Raw genomic sequence first — 20624 nt, 5'->3', positions numbered from 1 at the left:
TCTGTTTTACTTAAGAGTCAGTGCTAACTAGTCTTTTTAAAGGAATGGACTGCAAAATTGAAAGAATGTACAACACTAGGGAAGGAAAGGTACTCACATAGCCTTTCCCAAAGATAACATGACCCATCTGTCAGGAGGACAACAGTCACCTTTTTTTTTTTTTTTGTTTAGCTCAGTGGCTTTGGTAGAAGGAGCCCTCCTGTCAACTTAAAACAAAGTACTTGAGTTGTATCAGACTGTTGTCAGTGTTCTTCTTATGTTGGGGGCTGTACGTGGGGTTAGCTTTTTTAGAAATACGTGATTGGCATGGAAGAACATTAATTGCTTTGAGGAAAACTAAGGTATTACTTTAAGAAGAAATGAGATTGGGTTAGAAGAACAGGAGCAGTAAAAATAGCAGTCTCCTGGGGATGTATTCATTCATTATTTGATTTCCATGGGAGTAGTCATAAATAGCATTGTTTTTCACATCTGTTAACAGTTTTCTTAAAAAACAAAAAACCAGTGCCTCCTTTGATACAGATTTTATATTTTATTCTTACAGAATTAATGGAGTCAGAGCCTAAAGATGCTAATATTTCAAGGTATAGGCTACATTAAATTTGATGCAAATGATTACTGTATACTGCATGGCATGATAGAAAACAAGGGTGTCAATATAGTCTTGGTTGATTTTCTGAAACATTAGCTCAAGTTTATAGGAGTCTGATATTAGGAATTGAGCTTTAAAAAGACTCTGAATCCCTCCATTTGGAGATGACCACTATTAGCATCTTGTGAACAGCACACTTATATATCTCCGAGAGAGTTCTAAGGGGGAAATTCTTGAATTTAAAATCAGAGTAGATTTAAGGTTGAGGGGATTTTATTTTGAAAAAGATACATGTGTATGCATGTCTCTCTCTGTGTAAACAAAGTTAAGATTCATTTCTATAACATGATTAAATAAAATTGCATGGACCGTGGTATGGTTTAGTGGTGGAATTCTTGCCTTGTATATATAAGGCCTACATTTGATCCATAGTGCATTAACAGTAATTACTTTCAAGGTATAGATGACTTTTGGGGGATATTTTGGAACTTCACTATTTGATAAATCACTGAATGTTTAGTTGAAAAGTGTGAATAGTCAAGAAAGCTAAGGTAAAATTTTGGTAAAAAATAAAGATCTTTCTGTTTAGGCTAAGAATTATAATTTTAAGTCCATTACTCTGTTTCTTTTACTTAAATAAGTCCCTTCCTTATGCATTTATTTCCTTTATAGTATGCCCATAAAAAGGTTCATATCTTGATTCTTTTACTTCCATATATGAGTGGCAGCCATTTTTATTAATTGTGTATAACAGCTGCCCTGTAATGCATTTTATTTGTCAGACGGGCTGTTCATTATGGTAGTCAGGGACTATATTGTTGGTCATTGAGCTCTGGAAATAATGGCTAATCTAACTAAGGTGACTATTAAAAAGGAAATAAAATTTTCTTGAGTATTGATTCAGTTATTGGAAAACTTAAATGTGTTTTAAGCAACTTGGATACATGAGTCTATCAATTGTATATTTTATGAAATTGAAATACACTTAAAAGTATTTCTACTGAAAATGTATACAAATTGAAATGTGCTATAAGTGTAAAGTACATACTGTATTTAGAAACCTCAGACACAAAAGTGTAAAATATTTAATACTTTCTATGATGATATGTTGAAATACTTTAGATAAATTGGTTAAATAAAATATATTATTAAAACTAATTTCACTTGTTTCTTTTAATTAATTAAAATTTAATGCAGTGTCTAGCATGATGCTGTCAATAGAAACAAAATGTGAAGAGCCAGGCATGGTGGTGCATGCCTGTAATCCCAGCACTTGGGAGGCTGAGGCAGGAGGATTGCTGTAGCTTGGGCTACAGAGCAATTTGAGGCAAGCCTGTGCTACATGATAAAACCATGTCTCAGAAACACCAAGAAAAAAATAATTTAATGAGACACATTAAAAAGGTAAAATTTTAGTAACTACTTAAATAAAAATCTAATTAAGGTTTTATAGTAAAACCTTTAGGTAGGCAACTCTCTTAAAGATGAATTCTCGTCTTATGGAGAGGGAGCTAGAAAAATAAGTTCAATTCAGAGTTTTAAGTGACTTGTTTAAATTCATTCAGCTAGTAAATATTAGACTATACTTCAGCCTTACATAACACAAAAGCCTGTTCAGTTTTCTGGCTTAGTTAAATTCTATAAATAGTCATTTCCATTAAGTTTATTTATTTTAGTCCTGCCAAACCACAAAATGACCAAGAGCAGAAACTTCCAGCATCAATTTAAAAGAATAAAACAATAGTTCAAAGTCAGAATTAGGAGGAGAAACTCAAAACAGGCCAGTGTAGCCATTGTTGAGTCAGCCAAAGCAGGAGGGTCATTAGGCTTCATGGGTCCAATGCCAGAGTCCAAGAACAAGTAGGGGACAGACTGCCCAGGGTGAATTCCACCTTTCCTGTTTTACTTTACTGAGTATTTGGAATAAAATCTTTGACTTTTTTCCCTTCCCTTCCCTTTCTTCCTATCTCCCCTTTTCTCCTGTCTTGCATCCCCCACCCTTTTCCTTTCTTTAAGATCTTTGACCTTTGTGTGTCAGTATCCTCATCTGTAAAACGGAGACAATCCTAACCCCCTCATAGGGCTATTATGAAGACTAAGTTAATAAATGTTAGACATTTATTTTGTACATTAAACATTACCTTTAAACATTACCTGTTTTATCATTTCCTGGAGGAGAGCAAACACAGCTTTTTGGAAGTACCAAATTCTAAGAGATTGTCTTCCATAGGTCTTTTATCATCAGGGCTTATGTCAGAAACAATCAATACCCTTAACATTTTATACCAGAAAGAGTAAAACATTTCCCAAAAAGGTGTGTAACCTTTCACTTGGGTGGTTTAGACACAATCTGAAAATAGTTACCTATTACATATTTAGTTATGTGCGTATGTGTGTAGGTGTACATATTCCACAGTGCACATGTGACAGTAAGATGACAATTTAATTTGTAGGGATTGCCTGTCTTTCCTCCATGTGGATCTCAGGGTTGAAACTCGGTAGGCCTGGGGACAAGTTCCTCTATCCACTGAGCCATCTTGCTGACCACAGGTTGAGTAAAGTATATTTCAGGAGTAGAAAACTGGGGCTTGGAACCAAATTTTTCTACAGTTGCATTTTAGAAAAATTATTTGAATTTGCTGCCATTATATAAAAACGAAGGAACTGCACATAGAAATACAGGCTTCTACTATAGCTTAGAAAAGTCAGAAGCGTTGGCAACACTAGATGGATGTTTCCAGGTGGCAGTCAGAGGGCTGAGAAGTGTTCTCCGTTTCTCCCTAGATTCAGTCTGCCTGCTATGTCTTATTTCCTGTGTGTGAGTCATCTCTGTCAGTTTAGTATAGCTGTCCACTCCTTCATAATCCCTGAAACACATTGCTCACCATGAAGTCTCATGCATTCTGAGACACATTTATCTGCGGGTTCTCTAAAGTTTCTGTCCCTAATTACAAACAGTATCCTTAAAGATTTGTGTATCTTTTTGTGCATGCACACATACACATGCTTTGGTCTTTAATTCTTTTTTAAACAATTGTGTCATAAAGAAATGTAGTTTTTTTTCTAAAAAACAAACAACACAGTTTTTGAGATTTATTTATTTTTAGTGTATGTGTGTGGGTGTCTTATGTGCTTGTATGCCTATGTACCATGTTCATGCAGTATCTGATGAAGCCAGAAGAGGGTGTCAGATAACTTGGAACTAGGGTCACAGCTGGTTTTTAACCGCTTTTTTGTTCTCAGGTCCTCAAGAAGAGCATTCAGTACTAATTGTTGAGCCATTTTTGCATCCCCCAAGAAATATATAGTTTTTACACATTTCTTTGCCTAGCAACATTGAAGTTGGTTCTCAGAGTTGTTTTCTCTGTGGTTAGTACTATTGTCTGAGAACAAAGGCAATTTTTTTTCTTCCCTTTATCATACTGAACACTTTTCTCATCTGCTTATCATACTGTATAGGTACTGCAGCATTAAAGAGAGTCAGTATTTAATTCCAGCACTTGGGAGGCAGAGGTCGGAGGATCTCTGTGAGTTGGAGGCCAGTTGAGCTCCAAGACAGCCAGGCTGTCATAGAGAGACACTTAAAAAAAAAAAAAAAAAAAAAAAAACCCAAAAGAAAAACAGTGATAGTAGGCATCCTTATTAAAATCTTAACCTGATATTATGACTAAATACAGATACAGTAGCTGTCATTGGCTTTAGGTAATTATCTTTTATCATATGAAAACTCTTGTTATTTAATTTCATGAAATGCCTTTTCATTGTGTGCAGAAATAATCATGGTTTTCTCTGTTAATCAGTTAGTGATTTTTATTAATAGCTACAATGCTGTTATATTCTCCTTTGAAGTTTCTTTTTTTCTTTTATATTGCTATCTTGACCTTACCAGTATTTGAACACATATATTACCTTACTTTATTTTGTTTTGTCCCTTAACATGTCCTAAAAAAACAGGAGCTGGGCATGTCGCTCAGGTGGGGGGAGGGTATTTGCCTAGATATGTGAAGTCTTGGGTGATGATGCATACCTGTGGTCCCAACATTCTGGAGGTGGAGGCTAGAGGGTCATAAGTTAAAAGTCATTCTAGACTATATATAGTTTGAGGCCAGCCTGAGATATATGGGACTTGTTACCCCCCCCCCCAAAGTCCTAAAAACAATGATCTGTCCATTAACAGATCCAGATTGTGATCTCCAAATGCTATTTCACTTTAAAAGAGCCTGAGCCTATTAGAATGATGACAGATGCTAAGTGCAGGTTAAGAAATATACAAAAATAGAACCATTAGTCTGTGTTAGGAACCAGAAAGACTAGCTACAGAGGTTGTTAATAGAGGTTTCAGTAATCATTGGAAGAGGCTATCATGTTACCAACTCTGATAACTGAGTATTGAGGGTAATAGTGTAATTGATTAAAAAGGATATGCCCTCCCTCAATCCAGCATTTGGGTTGAACTCAGGTCCTAGAGCTGGCTAAGCATGTGCTCTACCATAGAAGTCCATCTTCAGCATCAGGCAAGTTAGTATCCATGAAAGCAAGCTAATATTTAAACAAAAATTTATGAACTTCATTGGCCATCCTTAAAAGAGACTACAGAATTACCTCATTTTCAAACTGGTCAATAGAAGGAAAGAAACATCCTTTCTTTCTAATGTTTCTTCTGAAAGGATTGTTAGTAATCTGGTGATCTATATAGAGAAGTTGCTCTTTAGAAATTTGGTTTAGCTGCTCAATCAAGAGGGGAATGTAAGGTAAATTAGACTATCACACATCTTGCAACATCTGGTGATCAGAAGTATTGTTGATGTCTTAGGAAGAAAAATGATAGAGTGCCCCTCATAAAAGTGAATATTGCTACCTTAGGGTGCCACATATTTGCAAGGTCAAATAAAATAAATGAAAAACCTGCATCTGATCAAGCCATTTAACTTACATAATGGAAAGCTGTTCTTGTCCATTATGCAAAAACAGTGTAATTGTATTCATGGCAGCATTGTTTTTCCTAGTAAAACATTGGAAACAACTAATTTGTTCTAAAAAACAGTAGGTAAGTTTATATTCGCAAGTGGGGGGCACCTATGTAAGAGTGTGGGGCAGGGAGTAGAACGATACATTAAATATGAATTAGAGTTTGTGTAGATCAGGTATATGATAATATTTTTTGTAATGTTTAAAAATATCCAAAAAAGCTTTTCTACATGTGTAGTAGGACAGAAGTTTTGAGTGGTTGGTTACTTCTGGCCCTGAGGCTTAACGTGCAAAGGCTTCAATTAAAATATGATATTTAAGAAAAATAAAACAGGTCTGGTGGTACAGATCCATAATCTAGCTACTTAAGCAGGATTACAAGTGCAAAGCTAATCTGAGCAACTTGGTGAAGCTTTGTCTTGTAGTAAAATTTAAATAAATGGGTGAAGACTTGGCTCAGTTGGCAGAGTACTTGCCTAGCATGCTATATGCCCTGAGTTCACTTCAAATGCCAGAAGCCTGTAATTCCAGCACCTGGAAGGTGAGGCAGGATCAAAGAGTTCAATGTCATTTCTCACTTACATTGTAAATTTGAGGCCATCCTAGGCTACATGAGATACTGTCCTAAAAACAAGAAAACCAAAGGATCTGAGTTTTATTGACAGAATTATGAACTGTTAGCCTAGTTGGGAGGTGGTGGTTGCACAACCTTAATCCCAGCACTAGGAAGGCAGAGGCAGGCGGATCTCTGAGTTTCAGGCCACCCTGGTCTACAGAGTTCGTTCCAGGACAGGCTCCAAAGTTACATAGAGAAACCCTGTCTGGAAAAAATCCAACCCCAACCCCAGAGTTAGCCTAGCATGCACAGGGCTCTAAATCTATAGGTGTTACCCAGTCTCCACATTAACTAGTGCAATTGTTGATTAATAAATGTAGTTGGTTTGTCAGCTAGCTATTTTATTTATTTTTTTTGGGGGGGGGAGTTTTGGGAGGCAAAGTTTCTTTGTGTAGCCCTTGTTGTCCGAGAACTCTCTCTATAGACCAGGCTGGCTTGAAACTCACAGAGATCCATCTGCCTTGGCCTCCCGAGCACCAGGATTAAAGGCATGAGCTGCTGTCATCATCCAGCTTTATATATTTTTGAATAAAATATTTCATAGTTATTTTTCTTAAGAAAAGCGATTCTTCAATATGAATGTCTGGTTTTAGAGATTCTTTTTCCTCTGACAGAAAGATAAAACAAAAGTTTTTGGTCTGTAAAGATGTTGCTAGGCATAGTGCTAATTGTAACAAACTTGTTTTTCAAAAGTGTATGTGTTGACTAGGGAGTTATTTTAATGGTAAAATAAAACAAGTGGGCATAAAGCTTCATTGTTAAATTTTCAATCAAGGAATGTATGCTCCTGACCTCCTGTAAGAGTCTTTTAAAACCTAACAGAGTGGAACACCTTTTTTCTCTGGATAGCCATATTAAACACTGATAAAAGGTGACATTTGTATTTGCTTCAGGAAGGTGTGACAAGACCAGAACCCTGTTGGGTGCTCTTCTCTTTTTTGTTTGTATGTGCTGGTGCACTTGGCCAGGTGGGTTCATGTGGAGGCCAGAGGTTGATGTGGGTTGTTATTCTCTGTTGCTTTTTAAATTCCCTTTTGGAGAAAAGAACTCTTTCAAGCCTGGAGCTCACAGTTTCAGCTAGAGTGGCTTAGTAGTGTATGCTTGGGACCAGCCTGTTGTGCCCATGCCCAGTCTTCCTTCTTTTTTCATTTCTGGGATCACAGATGCTTGCTGCTAAGCCTGCCTTCTTACACACACACACACACACACACACACACACACACACACACACACACACACACGTTTATGTGTGTATGTGTTCACATGTGCTCTGTGACTTGTGTGTGTGTGTATATCTGTTCTTTCTACCATGTAGGTTCCTGGAATTGAGCTCAGCTTATCAGGCTTGGTGGTAAGCACTTTTACCTATATAAGCCATCTAATGGGCCCCCAAGCCTAACTTTATTTTATTTATTTGTTTATTTAGGCAGTATTTCTCTTTGTAGCTTTGGAGGCTGTCCTGGCTCTGAAGACCAGGCTGGCCTTGAACTCACAGATCCTCCTGCTTCTGCCTTCCTTGTGCTGGGATTAAAGGCGTGTGCCATCACTGCCTGGCCTAATTTAAAATTTTTTTAAAAAAATTATTTTACTTTATGTGTATTTGCGTTCTACTTGCATACATGTTTCTGTACTGTGTGCATACCTGTTGAATAGCTTGGAACTGGAATTACTAATGGTTCTAAGCCACTATTTGAGTGCTGGGGATTGAACCCAGTTCCTCTGCAAGTGCTCTTAAACCATCTCTCTAGCTCCATAACCTAACTTTTTACATAGAGGTTGGGAATCCAAACTGAAGCTCTCATGCTTACACAGCAGACACTACCCACTGAGTCTTCTCAGACCTAAAGTTCTTATTATAAAAACTGGCTTGAAATTTTCTTTTAAAAAGCAACATTAAAAATCATCTAGAATCTAGAAAAATTTTGTAAAAGTGAGATTGTTAGCTGGGTGTAGTTGTGCATCCTTTAACCTCCACACTTAGGAAGCCAGGGTAGGCATGTCTCTTTGAGTTTGAGGCCAACATGATCTACATAGCAAATTCCAGGCCAGTCAGGACTGCATAGTAAAATTTTGTCTAAAGCAATCAGTCAGTCAGTCAATCAATCAATCAATCAATCAGTCAATCAATCAATCAATCAATCAAATAGTCTCTACTTAAAATCTACACCATCATAACTTAATTTCCTCGAAGTATTTGGCCATGCTGGTGCATAACTATAATTATAGCACTTGGGAGATTGAGGCAGAAGGATCAAAGAGTTTAAGGAGCTGTAGTTAAGGCCAGCCTGGCAGATAGGAGATCCTCTCTCAAAAAGCTGTAAAGTCAAAAATAAAAAAGAATTTCTTAGAAGTTCTATACTTAGAAAACTGCCTGTGGATTCTCAGTTAAGACTTCGTGCTTGTTCCATGCTTGTTCCAGAGGGGACTGATGGTTTCAGGTCTCTTAGGCTTGCTGCTAATGGCTGACTCACGTGTGCCTGCTGAGGAGGATTCTGAGGCTGTTTCAAAAATCAGCTACAGAGAATTAATGACTACTTATAAGACAGTGATGGGAAACCCAGGCCCCTAAGTGGAATTAAGGTTAAAGTAAAGTATCAGAATATCTGGCACATTGGTTGCTACACTGAAGCAATTTACTAAGTTAGAGCAGGATATGTTTAGAGATCAAGCTGGTGGTGATTATTCCATCTCAAAACTGACTCACAATTAGAAGCAAATGTTAAGTAGAAAAGCAGGGAATAGGAAAGAGATAATTATCAGGCTTTGGGATTAAAAGTAGGAGAGGCAGAATTCCTGTGGAAAAGCAAATATATTACAGTGCAAATTAAATAATGATGTTGACAAAAGGGAGTTTGATAGGAGATAGAAAGTAATTACTAGCATAAAAAAGCATAGCTTTAGTGAGGATTAGGGATTAGGAAGAAATACATAGACATTTTTACCAGCACCTATAGCAATTATACAGTTTCATAATAATCATTCTTCATGAATTTCTCTTAAAAGAACAATTCACCTCCCCCTTAACTAGCATTACATCTTTTTAAGGTTCTAGTTTCTTATTTTGTAAAATATTCTAATACTCAAATGTGTCTTTGTTATACTTTGAAATATATACTGTCCAGCTATATATAGAGAAATAATTTCCCTTTCATTTTTATTGGTTTTTCTAATCACTAGCCACTTCTGTTTTTGCTTTAATTAATGACTTTATTCTATCCTCGTCTGGTACTTTTATTTTCTTTGGAATAGGTATTGATGGTGTAATTGACTGTAAATTTGAAAGATTCAAAAGGATTAGGATAAAAACTCCTTTCTATTCTTATCTTTCTATCACTAAAAGGCCACTAGTGGCTCAGTTTCTTAATAAACATTCTTCCACCTGTAGGTGATTATAGCAGATAGTTTGCATTGTCCTGAACAGTAACCCATATCAATTCATAATCCTTACTCAGGGGCTGAAGAGATAGTTCAGTGGCTAAAAAAACACTTGCTACTATTGCAGAAGACCCAAGTTCAATTCCTAGCACCCACATAGTGGTTCACAACTACCTATAACTTCAGTTCCAGAGAATCTGATACCTTCTTTTGGCTTCTGTACATACCAGGCACACATATGATACACAGACATACACTCAGGCAGAACACCCATAGGGAGGAAAAAAAAAACACACACAACAACAACAAAAAAATCTTGCTGGGCAGTGGTGGTGCATACCTTTAATCCCATCTCTGGGGAGACAGAGGCATGTAGATATCTGTGAGTTCCAGGACAGCCAAAGCTACACAGAGAAATGCTGTCTTGCAAACAACAACAACAAAAAAACTAGCTAGGGCATGTAGCTGCACGATAGAGTACTTGCCTGCCTAGTTGTCAGGAGGCCCTGTATAGTCACTTCCCAGCAGTACAAATCCATGTCCTCAACCCCCACCCCCATGCACCCTTCTTTGATGTGCTCATAGTAGTATATTTTGCTTAGCGTCTTGCTACAGGTATGAATCATTATTCATTATACTGATATCTTGTTAATGGTACCTATTTTCTATTGTCCTAGCTGAAATATTTGAATGACATCTATTTTTCATATGTGATTCTAAGTAAGTGCAGATTCTTATGAAGGTTGTATATATTTGTAATTTAAATAGAGCAAAAAGATCAGAAATTTCTACATCTTGTGCCAGTTTATACTCCTAGTGTAAAGGCTTCATGCTATCAAATGATTGTTAATCTTTGCAAATCTAGATTTAAAAGTAGTGGCTGGAGAGATGGCTCTGTGGTTAAGTGTTTGCTGCTCTTTTGGAGGATTGGTGTTTAGTACCAGCATCCATACCATGTGGCTTTCATCTACCTGTAACTCCAATTCCAAGGGATCTGATGCCCCCGTGTCACTCCTGGGGTCCCTTGCTGCAACTAGGTTATACTTTTTACCTGTATCCTCTCCTGGGCTCTATTCAGGGACTTTAGCCCTGACCACAGTGCCAAGCCTCAGCTGCTGTCCGTGACCCCTTCATACCTTCAAAACCAGCAACACCTGGGTAGACTCATACAAGTTCAGCTGCCAGCACAAGGTACAACCTTCACCATGTCTGGAACACAGTTTCTGTGTGCTGACTCTCAGGAAGCACTTTCCAGAAGATTTTACTTCAATGATGCGGATATTCCTCAGCTCTAGCTGACTAGCATCAAGTATCCCAGCAAAACAAAGGTTTCACGTTAGTAGTTGTGGTAATTTTGTTAATCACAGCTGATTCTTCAACCCCAGCTAACAAGAACCACAGAAGCTTCACACAAAAAGCCCCATACAGTCTTTGCTTTCCTATGAAACTTAACAAGCCAGAACGCCATCATTCTTCATTGCTTTCAACATTCTTATCTTCCAAGTTCCTTTAGAATGACTTTTCTAGCCCAAAGTTCCAAAGTCCTTCCACAATCCTCCCCCAAAACAACATGGCTAGGTCTGTTATCTTACTATCCCTGTACCAACTTACTTAGGGATACTATTGCTGTGCTAAAACACCATGACCAAAGCGAGTTGGGGAGGAAAGGGTTTATTTTTATTTGTCTTATGCTTCCACATCACAGTTCATCAGAGGAAGTGAGGACAAGTACTCAAACAGGGCAGGAAACTGGAGGCAGGAGCTGATGCAGAGGCCATGGAGGGCTGCTGCTTACTGGCTCATTCCCTCTGGCTTGCTCAGCCTGCTTTCTTATAGAATCCAGGACAACCAGCCCAGAGATGGCACCTACCGCACCATGGGCTGATCCCTTCCCCATCAATCATTAATTAAGAAAATGCCCTACAGGCCTGCCTACAGCCTGATCGTAAGGAGGCATTTTCTCAGTTGAGGCTCCTTCCTCTCTGATGACTAAAGCTTGTGTCAAATTGACATAAAACTAGCAACTATACCCTCTTCTAACCTCCATTCAGACACACATGCATAAGTAAAATTAGATTTTATTGTTTTGTCATTTTCTGAGACAGGGTCTCACTTTGTAGTCCTGGCTGTCCTGGAACTCACTCTGTAGACCAGGCTGGTCTGGAACTCAGAGATCTGCTTTGAAAGTGCTGGGATTAAATGTGTGCAACACCATTCTCTGTATGGTTGGGATTTATAACAGTCTCTTTAACCGCTTTTATTGGAGCTTATTTTACAAAACTATGTAGCTCATGCTTTTCAAGTGTACAGTTCAATATCTTATAATTTAGTTTAATTGCATTTGTCTTAAGAGGTTAACTTCATTTGTTTGAATTGTTTTTTGTTTTCTATGAATTGTCTGGCCTAATCTGTTTTTCACTGTAATATTGGACTTTTGGTCTTTTTCTACAGTCAGTTGGTAAGAAGCCATTACTTAGGACCTTATGAGTGTTAAATGAGTTGCAAATATATTCTCCAAAGTGCATTTGTCTTTTGGATTTGGTATAAAAGTCAGTTTTCCTTTTAAGGTTTTCTGAGAGGAATGTGTAAGTGGGGCTAGGATTGGGGGCTAGCTCAGTCAGCAAAGTGCTTGTACAGCAATCACGAGAACCTGAGTAGAACCAACTAGGAAGAACTGGGTGTCATAGTGTGTGTGCTCTTCTCATCTCAGGGCTGATAAGTGCGACTCCTAATCCTTGGGACTCACTGGCCAGCTAGCCTGCCTACCCTAAAGCCAATGAAAAACCCAGTCTCAAAAAAAAAAAAAAAAAAAAAAAAAAAGGTGACTGCTGGCAAGATGGCTCAGTACTTATTTTTTTTTGTAGCCCTGAGGACCTGAGTTCAAATCCCAATATCATTACCCATTTACCAAGCTGGACATGGGCTCATGAATACCAGTAACTCCAGCCCTGGGGTGGGGGTGGATGGTGACAAGGCAGCTCACAAAAAAACAAAAATAGTTCAAACAAATGACATTTACCTTTATGATTTACAAAATATATCTCAATAAAGAAAGGGTGACTTTTGTATGACTGTCTTAAAACACATTTCTGACAATATGAGAAATGCCTTAAAGAGTGTGGCCTGCTCACTAGATCATCTAAATAAAATGTTTTTGGATAGTTTATTTGCATAGTGTTTAGAGCTGGTCGTGAGTAAGGTTCAGTAATGATGATGGAGACTTTTGTGTTGTCTGAATCTTGGCATTTTCTTCAATGACAAAACTTTTATAAAATTATTCAATGGAATGTTTGGAAAAGAAGCTTAAAGTAGACATTTTGTTATAGTGTATTTTGAGAGATAGTATGTCATATAGTTCATGATGGCCTCAAACTTGCTGTGTAGCTGAAGTTGACCTTGAATTGACCCTTCTGCCTCGATCTCTGCCAAGCTGGGATTACAGACCTGTTGGAAAGGGAAACTTTGGTATCATTTCAGCTTTTGATTGTCTCCTTTACCAGCAGGGCCTTTTGTGCATACACTGTAAAAGCAATGTCAACTTCTATCCAGGAATTGTTTTTAAGGTTTGAATAGAATATGTGTGTAGCAGGAAGGGTGGAGCTGCTACATCCCTCTTCCCTCTTGAGTTCCCCACCCCCTTTATAGAAAGTCTGTTTTCCCTTTTGATCCTGTTCTTGGGACCTCAGCATTGTGATAGTGTAGTTAGTTACCTAACATGAGGTACTTTTGTAATTAAAAGCTAACTTAAAAGAATAATTAAAAATAGCCTCAAACAGTTCTATTTGTGGAACTGCTTTACTTCCTTCCATTTCACTTGAGCCCATTAGATGAATTCATAATGGAAAGTAGTCTCCCTGTGACTGTTTCCTCTGTTCCTAGGTCTCAGTTGGAGGCCCTTCCCTTACGCAGATGTAGGATTCAAAAGCAGAGTGTAATCTAAAAGCACTTCTTGGAGAGTTTGATTTCTGCCTGCCCTTTGAAAAACACTATCCCAGAGCCGAATGTTTGACTTTTTTTTTTTTGTTCAGATGAAACCTTAAAGTGTTTCAGAGTAGTTGTGACTTTAAAGAAAGGTCCAGTTTCACTTTAGCCCTGAGGAGTTAGTTAATAATATTTATTTTTATTGTTTTGTGACCTAGGACCTCACACATGCTAGACAAATGTTCTTCCAATGATTGAAAAAAATTATAGAAAACATTTTAGATAATTATCACTATGGCGTTTTGCTTTGAAGATTTTGTTTTCTTTCTGCATTTGAGTCCTTGGTTCAAGCCCTAAATGTAGTTTTTCATGTTGTATCAAAGTTCTTGAGTTCATTGTATATTTAAGATACTGTTTAGTGCTTTATTTCCAGTTGTTAAGTGTTTTGATTATCAAAATAGGAATCAAATCTTTGAAAAAGATTTATTGTTTTATGTGTATGTACGTGTACAAGTACCTGAAGAGGCCAGAAAGGGGAGTCACATACTTTGGGGCTGGGAGTTGCAGGCAGTAATGAGCTACCTGCAATAGTGCTGGGAACTAAACCCAGGTCCGTTGCAAGAGCAGCAAGTGTTTGCTCTTAACCACTGACCATGCAAACTCAAACTGCAGTTATTGTGAATTTAAAACAATGCTTTTCCCTCTCTGTTCATGCCTCCTCTCCCCCCCCCCTTTTTTTTTGTGTAGTTGGAGTGCCTCAAGCTAATCGCCTCTCAAAAATTCACAGACAAACGAATTGGGTATTTAGGAGCAATGCTGTTATTAGATGAAAGACAAGATGTGCATCTTCTCATGACCAATTGTATCAAGAAGTAAGTCTTAACCTTTCCCTTTCCCTTATAACAATTGTTTTGCTCTTTTAAGAATTTCTTATGAGGTTAACAGTGTTTACTTACTGATTTTATACTTACTGTCCAGAATATATTTGAGTGTCTAATAATTGTAGCTAATATTGTAAAGATAATAAGCAAAAGGAAATAAAAATATTGTTGTACATCTTTGGGCATAATACATAATTAACAATTAGATAAACATTTGGATGCTCTTAGAAAAGAGAAGAAAGCATTAGTGAAATCTACATTTCCTTATTTTGTATTTCTAGGATGTTGATACTGTGAATAATGAAATATCCTTTATTAAAAATTACTAATCTATATTCTGAGCAAGGAACTGAAATTTTAGTAGTGTGGGATTATACTCAATCCCTGTGAAAAATATTAGATTTATTATTGTGTATATATGTGATGTGTATATGTGAGGGGAGCATGGCGTGTGTGTGTGTGTGTGTGTGTGTGTGTGTGTGTGTGTGTGTGTGTAAGTGTGTAAGTGTATGTAAGTCAAAGGACAATCTTGTGGATTCTTTTCTCTCCATCTACTTTTATTTGAGTCCCAGGGTATGAACTCAGATCATCAGGCTTGTGTGGCAGTTGCTTTACCCATTTAGCCATCTTACCAGCCCTGGAATTTTTTAAATTTATTTTTTATTTTTTTAAAGACAGAGTATTGCTGTGTGTGCCTCAGGCTATCCTGGAACTCTGGCTCTTCCTGTGTCTCCAGTGTTTAGATAGAAGTGTAGTTGTGTGTAGCATGACTTGGCCCCTGGAAGTAACTACAAGCATCTGTGAAAGCCCAGTGCTTCTTCACTGATACAGTAGTAGTCTTTACCCTTCTTTACCTTGTGTAATAACCAAGGAACACCTGCTATGTGGACATATAAGAAGATCTAGCAGAGTAGCTGCTTTCTTCAGTAACCCTCTTAATATTCTGTGAGGTGGGTACAGTGGCACATGCCTATAATCCCACCACTTGCAAGACTCAATTAGGCAATCTCAAATCAAGACTAATTTGGGCTGTTTGGTGATATAGTACCAACAAAAAAAAAAAAAAAAAAAGGGAAATTCTGTTAGTTATGGAAATTCATCAAGTCTTAAATGGCCAAAGTACCTTTGGTTTTGGTTTTATCAATGCATTTGATATTTAAATTTTTATTTTGTTTGTTTTATTTCTGCATTTGACAGAAAGTAGAAAGGGAAAGGATTTTGAGAAGGATTATTTTTCTTTGAGGGTGGTGTCCATGAAATACGAGTAGTGGATATACAAAGTCCATTAATTATTTAGGTTTAGTACACACCTGCCTACATGCCAGGGGCTGTTGTAAGTCCCAGGGTGGAAAGTAGAAAAACCTGAACAGCAGCCCTCAGTGACAAGAGAATATATTCTTAGAGGGTCATCATGCTGGTCCTCTACATTTGCTGTGGACAGGGCTGTGAGGCAGTTCTTTTCCTTTTGGTTCTTTCATGGTCTGTTGCTCTGTTACTTAACCTTTCAGTCATGTGCAGATAACCTGGCAGTTCTGCCCAGTAGCAAGGCATGTTAGAGTTAATACCAAACCAGAGGATAGGCATGTGGCTTGGTTGAAAAATGAGGCAGGCACATGGATGCAGAAGAAATCTTCACAGTTTTTTTATTTTGAAAGAAAATTTTATCTGAGTACGGTATCATATACCTTTAGAGTCAGATCACTGAGTTTGAGGCTAGCCTGATCAACATAGTGAGACCCTATTTAACACAAAACAAAACAAAACAAAAAAACCTATTCCATTATGAATGCTAAGCTGTCTCAAATTCACAATGTATTCCAGGCTAGATTTGAACTCTAGATTCTCCTGCCTCAGACTCCTGAATGTTGGTGTTACAGGTGTGTGACACCATTCCCAGATTGAGTTCAGTTGTTAGGCCAAATGAATGTTCTCAGATAATTGAGAATTGATGAGCATTTATTTCCTTTTAAGCATGGAGTTATTCATGTCTCCCTTGTTTATTCATGTGTGTATTTAATATGTGGGTTTATTTGTGTTATAAGGCTCATGGTATAGCAACAGTTTTAATGCTTAATACTGAATATAGCTGCCCTATTTGTTGGCAGAGGAATAACTTAAGATATTTCAAGATCTTGGAGTGAAGTCTTTTAAGAATTGAATCTAATTTATTCCCCTCCTCGAAGCTGAGGGCTGAACCCAGGGCCTTGCGATTGCTAGGCAAGTGCTCTATCACTGAGCTAAATCCCCAACCCCTATATTAAGAAATTGCATTTTGAAAATAATGCTTAATTATTGAAAATGAATACAAAATCAGTTAAATATTAGTAGGAGCTGGGCCTCCAAGTGTTAAAAACTATAATTAATATTCAAGATTTACTTTATTTCATCTTAAACTACTAAAATTGGTATAAAAGAGCAAACTTAACTTTTAAACTTTATTTTCCTTTTTAATTAAAAATACTAATAATGGGCCAGGTGTGGTGGTGTACTCCTTTAATCCCAGCACAAATGGGGCAGATTCAAGTGCATCTCTGTGAGTTTGAGGCCAGCATGGTCTATGTAGCAAGTTCCAAGACAGCCAGAGCTACATAATAGAGAGACCTTGTCTCAAAAAGCAAAAGAAAACAAACCAAAACTAATTATGGTCTGGGGGTTTAGCTTAGGGGTGTGTGTGCATGAGTGTGGGCCCCAATAACTCCACTTTCCCAGAGAGTAATAATGAACTATTGGTTAACATAAGCAACGTTTTCTCTTCCATCCATCCTCCCTCCCCTCTCCCTCTCTTCCTTCCTCTCTCCTTCCCTCCTTCCTTTCCTCCCTCCTCCCTCACTCCTTCCTTTCTCTTTTGGAAACAGAGTCTCATTACACACCTCACGCTAACTTGGTATATGTTGGAATTGTAGGTACATGCCTAGCTATTAGTAAATTTTCTATGAAAATATTTTCTAAAATAAATTCCTGTGTGGAGAGTGGCATTATTTTATATTTTTCCCCCACTCTACCCAAAGGAGAATAGTTGGATGCTCATGTCTTCATTCAGGTCCTTGATTGTAGAATATTGACTGAAGGAGGTAGAGAGCATCTAGCAGGTGTGTAGTGAGATATTCACTTTGTCTGTACCTGACCATGCCCATTGAGGTGGGGGCAGGGGCTGACATTACCTGGGAGAACTAGGTCTGAGGAGGGGCCCCCAGGAGCTCTCTTGCTTGCAGCACGGGGACAAGGGCATCCTTGGGACTAGGAACCTGTTGGTGTTCCTCTGTCTATGTTGTAAGTTATTTCTCCCTGAATAAATAACTATTCAGCCTATTTGTTTCTCCTGATCCTTATTAAACCACAGTACAGGTGTAGTGTGGAGAAGGTAAAAACTTGGCAGTTGCCTGGCACACAATTTCAGCTGTTCTGAAGCTGGAGGATCACAAATTTAGGTCCTGCCTGGGCTACATAGTAAGTTCAAGTTGGATCTGGGCAACTTAGCTAGACTCTGCTTCAAAATAAAAATAAACACAGAGCTGGATATGTAGCCCCATGGTAGATAGCGTATGCTTGGCTCAGTCTCAGCAGCACAATGAGAAGAGTAATTGACTTCTCAAAGTACTTAACATTCTTTGCTGCTTTCCTAAAATTGAACATGTGCCCGTCTCTCCTCGTGGTTTTTAAAGAAGTATTTATCTGTATATCCTTGGCTGTCTTAGATAGAGCTCACTCTGTAGATCAGGCTGGCCTATGACTCACAGAGATCTGCCTGCCTCTACCAGACAAGTGAGCCATTACTGCCTGGCAGTGTGGCCATTTCTTAACTGTGAGTTATAGTGTAGACTCTGAAACTCTGCCAAATATGCTAATACTTTATTTTAAAATCCATTGGCCTGTCTTACACTTTAACACTTAAGAAAAAAAAATTAAGTGTTCCCCCTCCCCTGGGATTTTTCTGTGTATCTCTGGCTGTCCTGGAACTCTGTAGACTAGGCTGGGCTGGAATTCAGAGATCCACCAGTTTCTTCCTCCTCAATGCTGGGATTAAAGGTATGCACTCTCTCCTGGCTAAAGAAAAGAAAAGAAAAAAAAAAAAAATTAAGCATTTAATTTGTTTCATAAGTTTTCAGGGCCAAGTGTGTCACTGCATGTATGAGTGTTGGAGAACAACTTGGGGGAGTTGGTTTTCTCTGTCCTGTGGTTCTAGAGATTGAGCTCATATCATATCACCAGCCTGGGTAATAAAGTGCCTTTAACCCCTAAGCTATAATGTATTACTTGCCCTTTAAGCAATAATGTATTTACCCATGAATAATTTTATAATACCACAGTGGAACCACTTGGTAAAAGAAATTGTTCACTAAGTTATGTAGATCTTCTGGATGCCCATGCAGCTCATCATAAAATATCAAAAATACCTCATGGGTTATTTGTAAACTGTTAAATTTGTAGAGATGATAGAAGTTTTCCAAAGCTTCAGTTTTTATTTCAAAGCTTGGATCATGTCATTAGCAGCAAATATCAGTTGTTCCTTTTGAAGTTGTATGCTCACATGAGTTTGTTCAGAAAGTGTACATCAGGCTGGTTTCAGCATCCCGAGTGATGGGATTACAGATGTGTACCACTACTGCTGGTGATAGTTTAAATGAAGCTGCTTTCCTTCCCCTTTCTCTTCTGCTGCTTTCTTCCTTGCTCCTTACCTCAGCCATGCAGTGACCAACACAGTGTTTATTATCATTTCATGCTGCTGCCTTCACTGGGGCTGTGAACAGGCACTTTTCCTACACTGCTTTTACTGAGTACAGAGGTCAGCACAGTTGGCAGTATGGTAGGATTATGAAAGTAGTTTGGATCTCATGAACTGTTGAGATGTCCATAAATCTTATGAACTAGTGGTTTTCAGTCTGTAGGTCATGATCCTGTTGGGGGTTGCATATCAGATATCCTGCATATCAGATATTTACATTATAGTTCATAATAAAGGCAAAATTACAGAAATGAAGTAGCAACAGAATAATTTTATGGTTGTGTGTCACTATAACATGAGGAACTGTATTAAAGGGTTACAACATTAGGAAAGTTGAGAACTATGTCTTTCAACTATGTTGCTCTAAATGATATAATAGCTCGGAAACTGGCTTCTGAATAATAAGAGTTAATTTCAAGATATAAGTATGTTTAACAATTCATGTTTTTAATACTCTAGTTTTTTTAATAAAACACTTTTATACAGTAATGTAATCATTTTCTATTATGATCAGAAATTCCTGAGACTATAATATATAAAGAAAAAATATTTATTCACTTCATACTGAAAGTTAAAGAAAGTGTGGTAGCCTACCAAACTGCTTAGCTTCTGGAGCAGATGGGGTCACACACAGCAGGAATACACAGGTGGGAAGGGGGCAGGGGGAATCACACAAGCAGGAATCTCTTGTTTCTTTAATGCAACTCAACCTCATGGGAAATATTTAGTTCTCAACACCAGTGTCACTTCTGAGGGCAGAGTCCTTAGCGACTACAAGGCTCTGTGTCTTCAAGAGTCTATCATCTTGACCATGAACACACTGGGGACGAGGTTTCCCACATACAAGGATACTCAAACCACATTGCTGTATTAGAAAACACTTAGGAGGGCTCATTTTTACTATCTAGCTTAGTATGTTAAAGGTACTTTCATTAGTGCTATTTTTATCAGTAATAACAATAACTGATTTTCCTTTTTGAACAACTAGGAATATAGAAAATATTTAATGTAAGGTGACTAATATTAACACATACGATCAAAGAAGGTCAGAGTAACTATATTTTTGTTGTGTGTTTATATTATCTTAAATTTTACTAGCAATTGAGATTTCTTTTTCTGATTATTTATTTATTCATCCATTTCTTTGAGGTAAGGTCTCACTATATAGCTCTGACTGGCCTGGAACTTTCTATGTAGACCAGGCTGGCTTCTAACTCCTAGACATCCTCCTGCTTCTGCTTCCCAAGTGCTAGAATTAAAAAAAAGCATGTGCCATGATTCCTGGCTATAAAAGAGTTTTAGTATGAATCTTAACTTTTCTTAAAGGTGATATGAGATCATGTCTTAGAAATCTTTCAAGGCAGTTTTGCTCCATCTTTTTACTTTTAGTGGTTGCTAAGTTTTCTAAAGTGGTATCTTTAATATCTAATGGGTAACACATTCTTGTCACTTTGTCATTTGGAGACTTTGGATAGAAAACTTAGATATTATTGGTTCACTATCTTAATAATTTGAAATAAAATTAGAATAAACATTTTTCTAAATTCT

General features: G+C 37.7%; 1 protein-coding gene across 1 annotated transcript in view; it reads left to right on the top strand.

The window, feature by feature from the left end:
- Ap1g1 (adaptor related protein complex 1 subunit gamma 1) overlaps window positions 1-20624 on the top strand; it is an 84773-nt gene that overhangs the window by 27823 nt on the left and 36326 nt on the right. Inside the window, exon 3 of the mRNA XM_051201530.1 lies at window positions 14220-14344. Coding sequence (XP_051057487.1) covers window positions 14220-14344 — 125 coding nt within the window. The remainder of the gene's footprint in view (window positions 1-14219; window positions 14345-20624) is intronic.

The sequence above is a fragment of the Phodopus roborovskii genome, unplaced genomic scaffold (genome assembly GCF_943737965.1).
Source record: "Phodopus roborovskii unplaced genomic scaffold, PHOROB, whole genome shotgun sequence".
Taxonomy (NCBI): Eukaryota; Metazoa; Chordata; class Mammalia; order Rodentia; family Cricetidae; genus Phodopus; species Phodopus roborovskii.
Note: the sequence above shows the minus strand (reverse complement) of the source record. Positions and strands in the feature narration are given on the sequence as shown.